The 9,530-nt window shown below is 33.9% G+C and overlaps 1 protein-coding gene across 3 annotated transcripts in view; it reads right to left on the bottom strand.

The window, feature by feature from the left end:
- Positions 1–1,063: 1,063 nt before the first annotated feature.
- Positions 1,064–9,530, bottom strand: part of LOC108305938 (MDM2 binding protein) — a 74,054-nt gene continuing 65,587 nt past the window's right edge. For all 3 annotated transcript variants that reach the window (XM_017530709.2, XM_037739318.1, XM_017530710.2), the window contains 5 exons: positions 8,563–8,829; positions 6,823–7,072; positions 6,111–6,224; positions 2,711–2,776; positions 1,064–1,814 (listed from right to left, as the gene is read on the bottom strand). In XM_017530709.2, coding sequence (XP_017386198.1) covers positions 1,776–1,814; positions 2,711–2,776; positions 6,111–6,224; positions 6,823–7,072; positions 8,563–8,829 — 736 coding nt within the window. In that variant the 3' untranslated portion in view covers positions 1,064–1,775. The remainder of the gene's footprint in view (positions 1,815–2,710; positions 2,777–6,110; positions 6,225–6,822; positions 7,073–8,562; positions 8,830–9,530) is intronic.

Genomic DNA, 9,530 nt, shown 5'->3' with positions numbered 1-9,530 from the left:
TGGTACAGCGTTTTTTTCCTTTTGAGATAGGATATAAATCTTTCTCCCAGGCTGGAGTACAGTGGGGTGCAATCATGGCTCACTGCAGCCTCGACCTTCTAGGATCAAGCAGTCTTCCCACCTCAGCCTCCTAAGTAGCTTAAGATCCCTAAGTAGCTACAGGAGTGTGCTACCATGTGCAGCTAATTTATTTTTTGTAGAGATCTGGTCTCACTATGTTGCCCAGGCTGGTCTTGAACTCCTGGGCTCAAGCAATCCTCCTGCCTCAACCTCCCAGAGTGCTGGGATTACACGTGTGAGCCATGGTACAGAATTTCAAAAGACAATTTTCCTAACTTAATAGAATCTTTGAAATATTGGCTTACTCTTGCAATTCCTATGATAGTGAACAATTCAGACAAAAAGGAGCATTTCAAATCAGCAATTTTATGGAACCCCTAGAAATGCTTTTTGAAAGCATTCACTTTAAATTCAACATAGGCAAGCAAAGCACATGTGATAAGCAAATTTCTTTAATTGGAAGAAACTATAAAGATGGTAGATTTGATTACATAAAAACTAAAAATTTCAGAACACTATAAACAAAAGGACAAAGGGCCAATATCCTTAACATATAAGAACACGTATAAACAAGTAAGAAAAAGTCAAAAACAGTTCAGAATAAAAATGGGCAAAAGCTACAAATAAACAATTACAGAGATGCCAACATGTTTTTTAAAAAAGCATCCCTTACTCTTTTCAGTTGTCAAAAAGGAAATGAGGACTCTGCTGGTAGGAATACATATTAGTCTTATCAGGAAGGCAATTAAAAGCATACTAGAAAATAATCAGTGACATGCTGGGAAGATTCATTAAAGTTTTATGTGTTACAGGGAAAAACTGAATCTTTATGTCCAATAGTGGGGGATAAGTTAAACAAATTGCGGTTCTTCTGTATTAGGCAGTTAGTAAAATAATGACATAAAATTCACAACATATTGTTAAGTGAAAAGCAGGTTATAAATTCATATACACACAATACACATGCATAAACACATATGATTCCAACTTTGAAAATATTAAAAAAATTACATATATTTTAAAAATATTAACAGTGGTTATGTCTAGACAGTAGGGGGGAAGTGTTGGTCATTTTTTTTCACCTGCATTTTCAGGTTTTCTACCAAGGGAAAAGATACTTTTTTCCTGGGAGACTGTACTTAGTGTTATTTTCATTATGTCTTATTTTCACAATTTATCTTCTTTCTTCATTTTTGATTCCAAACAAACATTTAATAGCCCCAACAAATGTGGCTCTAGGGCTGAGGCCTGTTTGAATTTTTTTTGTCAATATTCTTTATATCGGGAGCAGTTCAATAAACTATGCTCTTGGAATACATGGGAAAAGTCATTGGCAATATCTTACTTAAGTCTAAGAAATGTAAGGTGGAACTTAGTATACATAACAACAAAGACGTGTAATCCAAAAAGTAAAAAAAAAAAATTCTGTTTATTGTAACAATTAAATAACTAAGAGTAAACATTTTAAAACACATAAAAATAACTTTAACATTAAAATATAGCAACACTGTATAAAATATGTATCTAAATAAAAATACATTAATATAGCATCCCCAAAACTATACAAATGTAGTATATTCATGAAATTCTTCAGAAATATAACATCTATTCTTTGAATAAAGTTTAAAATTTGTTTATAATTTTCAAACTAAGAAAAGAAGTAGTAAATAATAGCTCCATCCAATTTATAATTGTCCTAAAAGAATGATTTTGTATCATTTCTTGCTTGTCTTTTCTAACACCCATTCAATCACCTAGGGAAAGAAAAAATATGATTATAATAGATTTCTACTGAAAACACAAGTAATAGAAAAATATATTGTAAAAACTTCAAAAGAACATGGCGGAAAATTTAAAATAAAAAGGAAGATATTGAAATTTTATTCTTAAAAACACATTTTATTTTCTAATGGAAGAATATTTTTGTTGGAGTTCCAATGCTGAGTACAATATTGTTCTCACTGGATGAAATAAAGATTCTGGCCAGGCGCGGTGGCTCAAGCCTATAATCCCAGCACTTTGGGAGGCCGAGGCGGGTGGATCACGAGGTCAAGAGATCGAGACCATCCTGGTCAACATGGTGAAACCCCGTCTCTACTAAAAATACAAAAAATTAGCTGGGCATGGTGGTGCGTGCCTGTAATCCCAGCTACTCAGGAGGCTGAGGCAGGAGAATTGCCTGAACCCAGGAGGCGGAGGTTGCGGTGAGCCGAGATCACGCCATTGCACTCCAGCCTGGGTAACATGAGTAAAACTCCGTCTCCAAAAAAAAAAAAAAAGAAATAAAGATTCTGCTCCATTTTCTCACCTTTATATGAAAATATGCTTCAAATGGTCAATCAAATAAACTAAACTTTGAAAACAGCTAACCAAAATGGATTGGTTTTTCCAGCGTGTCAGATAACTTATTTTTTCTTTTGCTTTCTTGGCATCCCCTTAGCAACTCTTTTGCTGACAGAGCAACCTACTAAATACTATGAAATACTCAGCCTAAATAAGCCTACTATTAAGCTTCTTAAAGAGTTTTCACAGGGACTGAACTGAAAAAGACCACTAACTAATTATTGCCGCATATATAATAGCATCAGAGCAGCCCTGAAATAAAATACCACTTTAATTGAATATAGTTTCTTGGGAATAATTTCTTTACCTGTACAGCATTGTTGTTTGCTGTTTTCTTCATTTCTTCAAATAGACCCCTTGAAGTCTTAAGATCCTAAACATAATAAAATATAGCATTTACAATCTGCATATTAAATTACAAAGAACAACTCATTATTATTAAATACACTTGAGATTATCCTAAATCATTCTACAGGTATCAATGTGATTAGGGATAGACTACAAAAAAAATAATCTAAGTACTGGATTATAATTTAGTTCCATTCTGACATATCAAAATACTCTAACCAAAATGCATACACATATACATAAGCCCATCTCATTCTCATCTCGTATTCCCAACAGAGCTGACCTAAACTGACTCCCGTCCTCCACCATGAGCATCCACTAACGCTCTATTACTCAAGCAACAAATACATGGTTTGTACTTATTTATCAGATAAAATATATTTTTTCTTCATTTTGGATATTTGACTCCATCACAAAGAATGACATACAAAAGGAAACTGATGTCTGTGACTTCAAAAAATTTAGTGATTATGTCAAATTAGATTACAAATTCAAAGACATGAAATTGTATTTAAAAAGATAAGACGCAGTTTTCTGCTATACTTCCAAGTTACACTCCATAAAGCCAGCCACTTTCAATTCTTTCAGGTTTTTCCCTTATTTATACCTTAATGTATCTAACTACTATGCTTATACTGCTACTTGGTGATTTAACACTTTTAGACAGTGACTATTGATGTTAGGGAGCACAGTCACGGATTCAGGTCTCATACAAAAAATCTTCTTTCTCTTCCTTTCAAAAACAGTTGTACCACAATTTTTGATTAGTCAATAGCATTTGCACTATTATATCTACGTAAATACTTTCAGTCGTGTGCGCATAATGTATTATGGTTGTAACTTATCTTTATTCCAATATTCTATTAATCCTATTAACTACCTGTTAGGTTTTTTCATTTGCTCAGTTTTCCATGTATATAATTCTGGGTTTTTTTGCTCCTAAATACTGACAATAAATGGACTAAATGTACAGCAAAGTTTTTTTAAGCACTGAAGTCTATGGGATAATCGCTCAGTTCAGCTTCATTTCTGCTTTTGGTCTTTTTAGTTAAATTCTTTAAACCTGGAGATCTTTCTCCCATAGTCTCCTCTAATTCGGTCTAGTTGCTGCCTAGGCCTGGTCCTATCAGGATTTGTCTTTCCCATTTTAGGTTAGTTTTTGTTTTATTTCTTGATTTAACCCTTTGTTCTATTGAACTTCATCTTCTAGCAGATTCCTCAAAAGGGTAAAACAAATTCTTTTCCAGATATTCCATGTTTGAATGTATCTTCATTAAATCCTCATACCTGACTGCACTCCAGACTGGGTATAGAATACTAGGTAAGTTGCTTTTCTCAGAATTTTCTTTTAATTCTAGGAACATATATCCCCACAGAATTTGAAGATACTGTTCTACTATCTTCTAGCATACAGTGTTACTGTGGAGAAGTCCAATGCCATTCTGATGATTGATACTCTCTATATAAACTAGATTATCTTCTGGGAAGCTTTTAATATTCTCTCCATGCTAGGAGGTGTGAAATTCCACAACTATGTGACTCGTTGAAGAATTTTCATTCATTGGTTTGGACAAGCTAGCAGGCTTGTGTCCAGTCCTGGAAAAGTTTGATACATTTTTGAACAAGTTTTTCTCTCCTAAATTTTGAGAATAAAGAAGAGAAAATTGTTCAAAAATGTAAAACTTGTATTATTAGCATTCTGGATCTTCTGTATTAATCCTCCAATTTTCTTATCCTGGATTCAATGTTTTTGTCATTTGATTCTAATTTCTGGTAATTTTTTTCATCTCAACTGTTCAGTCTTTCTGTTTAATTGATTTTATCATATTTTTAATTTTATGGAGTTTTCATGTTTTATGTTTTTTTTGGAAACAGCATCCTGTTCTCATTTTACTGATGTGATTATCTTCTAAGAGAGTTATAGTTTTTATGAGGTTTTCTTAAACTTCCCGCTTCTTCAGAGGTCCCTCTATTCCTTTATGTTTTGCCATCAATTGTGTTAGAAGCTTTCCTCAAAGCCTGCAAATCCATGGCTGTCCAGTCATATTTAAAAGTGAGACACTAAAAATCTGACTAGAATCTCTGAGCAGAGATTGTCCCTGGTTTCTTTTCAAAGTGACAAGATGGCCAGTTGGCGCTTCCATTGTAGCTTCCAATATTTTCCCCAGAGACTATTTTCTGCACTGTCACTGGGGCAGGTGGAAAAACATCTACATGATAGACCTTGTAGTTAACAATGTGGGAGAAGAGCATACAGAGCAAGTTGGACAGGTCGCTTTGTAGATCTTTATTTAACTTCCCTACTTTTTATGCAGACTCTTGCCCCCTGCTTTCCATGATACCTGATGTCTTCAAATCCTGAGCACCTCAGATTCTGTCGAATTAACATGCTTCTCACTAGTATTCCACTGGGCACCCAATTAGATTGCAACTTTTTTTACTCTCTTACACCATGCTGCATGTGCTTTTTTGTTACTGTTCAACAATATATTAAAAACCTTTCTCGTTTTTTCTTATCCCTTCCCTTGGTTTTTGTAGATTAATAGTGTCTTTCTTGAAAGATCTTAGAAAGAAAGGGAATTGAATGTGTGATAAATCTGCAGTTTTAACCTGAAACTTACAGATAACTGTGATTCAAGTCAGAAACTTGTAAGGCTGGACATAATCTAACATCATCTAAGTTTTTAAAAACCATCACCTGAGTGGCTGACCTCCCCAATGTGCTACAAGTAGCTGATAATGGATCCAGATTTAGAAACTGGGTGTTTTGATATTTAGTTCAGTAGCCATTTTACTACACAGTCATCCCTTGGTCCCTGTGAAGGAATGATTCCATGATCCTGCTGAGAATACCAAAATCCACCGATAGTCAAATCCCTTATATAAAATGGTGTAGTGTTTGCATATAACCTATGCATATTTTCCCATATACTTTTTTAAAAGTCCGTACATGTTCAGTACAGATGCAGCATCTTTTTTTTTTTTTTTTCCAGAATATTTTCAATTCACAGTTAGTAGAGTCCATGGATGTGGAACCCATGGATACAGAACCCACAGATATGGAGGGCCAACTGTATTAAAAGATTACTAATCAAACATCTTTTGAAGCTTGTTACCTATAAGTCAAAGACATATTAGGAGAAATAGGATACTGATTAAAATGTAGCTTTCTATATATGAGAACTAAAATCAAATCAAATATAAAGTAGTTTGGCTTCAATTTTTCTATCTCCATCATTTAATAAATCTGGCAGCAAGTATATGCTCTCGGTATAAAAAAATACTGAAACGTTTTTTATGTCCAACGGAAACATTAGAACATGAACTAAATTTTGCCAGTAGCAGAGAAGATACTGTACCTTTAGATAGAACTTAGAGATTTCAAAGAGACGCTGGCTGCATGCAGTGAAACATTCATGAGTCTCAGTAATACTGTGTTTCTTCAGGGTTTCAGTAACTACTTCTTTCAATATCTTGAACAGAACATAACATATGACTAATATTTCTTGGAAAAGGAACAAACCTATTATTTCAGCTTTAGAGTTCAATCCTATGATTTACGCAATCATCTTGCTGTGCTAAAAGACAGACATGTTCATTAAGACAAAATGATTGAGAGAAAATAATATCTAACATTTACATGGTCAGGAGTATCAAAGGAATAATATGTTAGCAGGATTTGACTAGAGTGTCTTAAGAAAGAAACTCAAGTCATAAGTTCTGAATTGAAATCTGAGTGTTAAAGTTATACACAGCAGGGATATATAAGTGTATATTTATTTTTATTATGGAAAATTCAAGCACAGAAAAGTAGAGAATGTCTGATGAGCAGAGAATATTTTATAACAAATTTCTATATTGCTATATCTTTTAACCAGCTTCAAGTATGATTAATCTGTGGCTAATCTTATTTCATTTATATCCCTACCTACTTTCCTTCATCCTTACAGTGGTAAATTCTAGACATCGTTTCATTTCATTCATAAAATTTTTTTGACATATATTTTAAAGTAATCAAATTTTAAAAGTCTTTCCATGTAAAACTAAGAAAATTGGTAAATAAATCTTTACCCGTGTGTGTTTCTGTGATCTTGACTCCTTAATTTGCCTTGACATTTTTGATTCATGCATACTTTTTTGACCCGAACTGGTCTTTGTAGCAAGTTTTGGAGTTTCACAGCTGGGAACTGGAACCAATGGACAAGTCATTGGTAAGGATCGCTTTGTTTGTGGCTTTCTGGATGTCACGTGATGACGATGGTGATTACTATTGCCACTTGTTTGAGAAAGAAGAGACTCTGAACTTTCAGATTTCATAAGTCTACGGTAGGGGGAAAAACGAAGAATGCAGATTAAGTGAATCAACATCAAAGTCCATTTTCTGTCTTAAACGTTACAACTATATCCATTACAATATAAATTCAAGAAAAGCAAACAAATTTATTGTTGTTACTGCCTTAAGTCAATAATCAACATCATATTATAAAGTTGTTCCTTAGTTCTTTAGATGAGTAACTAACACATAGAAAGTAAAATGAATAGTCAGTAGGATTTTGGCTAATAGAGAAAGCAACAAACAATATTGCTGTACTCTCCCCTAGCTCTCCAATTTACAATTTATCAAATAAATCAGCTCTGCATGCTGAGAGTGCTGCTATTTACAGATTTAATACTAACCTGTTAATACTTATGCTTTTCTGTTAAGATAATTTGAACAGAGACACCACAACCTGTATCTTATTATGCCCATGGAACTGCCTTGCAAAATAAATAATAGTGTTAAAACAAATACAAATAAACTATAAAATTGGCTCATACTTCAATCTTCCTAAAACCCTCACATTTGCTTCCGACAAGACCCAAATTTTTCCCTTTACAAGACAGGGTCTTATAGGCCTCAATTCTGCTGACCCAGAGATCACAGTGTAGTTTCCTTTTAGGAACAAAAATGTTATTAGCCGCAAGTCAGAAATAAGAAACACGGCTATAAATATAGTACCCAAAATGTTACTGTTTCAGTTTTATCAGGTATAAAAAGTGCCATGACTTTATAAAGTCCTCAGAGAAATGACTGTGTCTTTCCATATCAGGAGAAGAGTATTCTGATTTTTTTAACTATTCAAAAAAAACTAAAAGTTTTATTTTCATATGGTTCATACTTTTTGCAAGGTTTAAATAGAGTAAGAATTAAAGTCCTGCTTTAGATGCCAAGAACCCAAAATTGACAAAGGTTCTAAAGATAACATAAATTCAATAGAAATTAGTGTTCACTATATGAACTTCTAACTTCTGATCAAGTATTTGGACATTCTATTTAGTTAGCAAAAAAACGTATCCAGGAAAGTTTCACATAATATATCACTATGTAGAGTTTAAAGCTATATTTTATATGCAACAGGTGTTTTAAAAATGGTACCTTATGGAATTTCTTGCTCAAAGGACCAATGCAGGAGGAGACTGAGGGGAAAGGGAAGGACGAGCTAACAGGAGAATTCCCACCCGCGAATAGTCTCTTCAACAGAGCAGCTCAGGAGCTTAATCTATGGGGTGAAATCTTCACTCTTCCATGGCTTAAAAACTTTACAATCCACTGTGCTAATGGACTGTATATTAGCATATAAAGCAGGAAACTGTGTTTTTCCCCCAAGTCATTTCTTTTTATAACTTACAAGCAAAGTCATCAACTGCTCATAATAAACTTTCTGCCATAAAGAAATTAATCTGAAAGACTAATATAAAATAAAATAAAAATCGTCTAGAGACTAAATTACTTTCTGTCCAGATACTATTTATGTTCATTTAATACATCACCTTTTTCTGGGATAAAGGCAATTCAGATCTTTAGATCTCCGTTTCAATCGGGATACTTCAGTTCGAAGTTCACTTTGTAAAAGTTCTCCATCAGGGACACTTCCAGGCTCTGACAAAACTGCAGGAGATGGAAGAGGGCTCAACACAGTAGGTACTGGATAACTTTCTCTGGTGCAGGTAGTTTGAGTTTCATAACGAATAAGACGAGATTGAAGTTCAGAAAATCCTCCATCTCTTTCCAAAGCTTTTCGGTCATCCAAGCAATATCTAAAATGAGTGAAAGAGCATTAAAATGTAAACCTCCATGAGAGCAATAGACTTTTGCCCTTTAATTAGAAAATAGCAGGACATTTACTTTAAGAGATCTTGTTTAATTTCCTAATAATCACTGGAAGGTTGAGTGACTGGACTATTTCCCTCCCAAGGTCAGTTTTCTTCTAGTTTGCTATATGACATCGCAAAAGATTAAAAAATGTGAAGTACAATCTGATTTCTCTTTGACTTGTGTTTCAGGGCAACAGATTAAGTTAATCCTTTAGCTTATTTTCAAAATAATACAGTTGCTGTTTTAATACTTTTTAAAACTCTACCAACCTCTGATTTCTCAGCATGGCTGATATATGACAACATGAAATGCTGACTTCTGTTAGAAAGGGCAAGTTTATTCTCAACACAAAGATTAAAAGGGTATAAAGGCCTTCTAAACTGGCTCACCAAACAGCTTAGAACATTTTGAATTTTTTCTTTGAAACTCAGTTCCCACCTTATTAACTGACTGACAAATTTTCCTTCAAACACTTCAGCTGTCTGTGCATCTGGTTTCTAGCTGAACCTGACTCAAGGAATCAATGAAATGTTAGCCTAGAGAACGCTTCTGGATTCAAAGAAACCTCGGTTGTTAAGTACAACAAACAAGCATATCAAGAAGATCACCTAGGAGCTGTGTGACCTTGGAAAACTTCAATTTC

This window comes from Cebus imitator, unplaced genomic scaffold, assembly GCF_001604975.1.
Source record: "Cebus imitator isolate Cc_AM_T3 unplaced genomic scaffold, Cebus_imitator-1.0 Scaffold68, whole genome shotgun sequence".
In the NCBI taxonomy this organism is placed as follows: domain Eukaryota; kingdom Metazoa; phylum Chordata; class Mammalia; order Primates; family Cebidae; genus Cebus; species Cebus imitator.
This window is presented reverse-complemented; position numbering and strand designations above follow the sequence as displayed.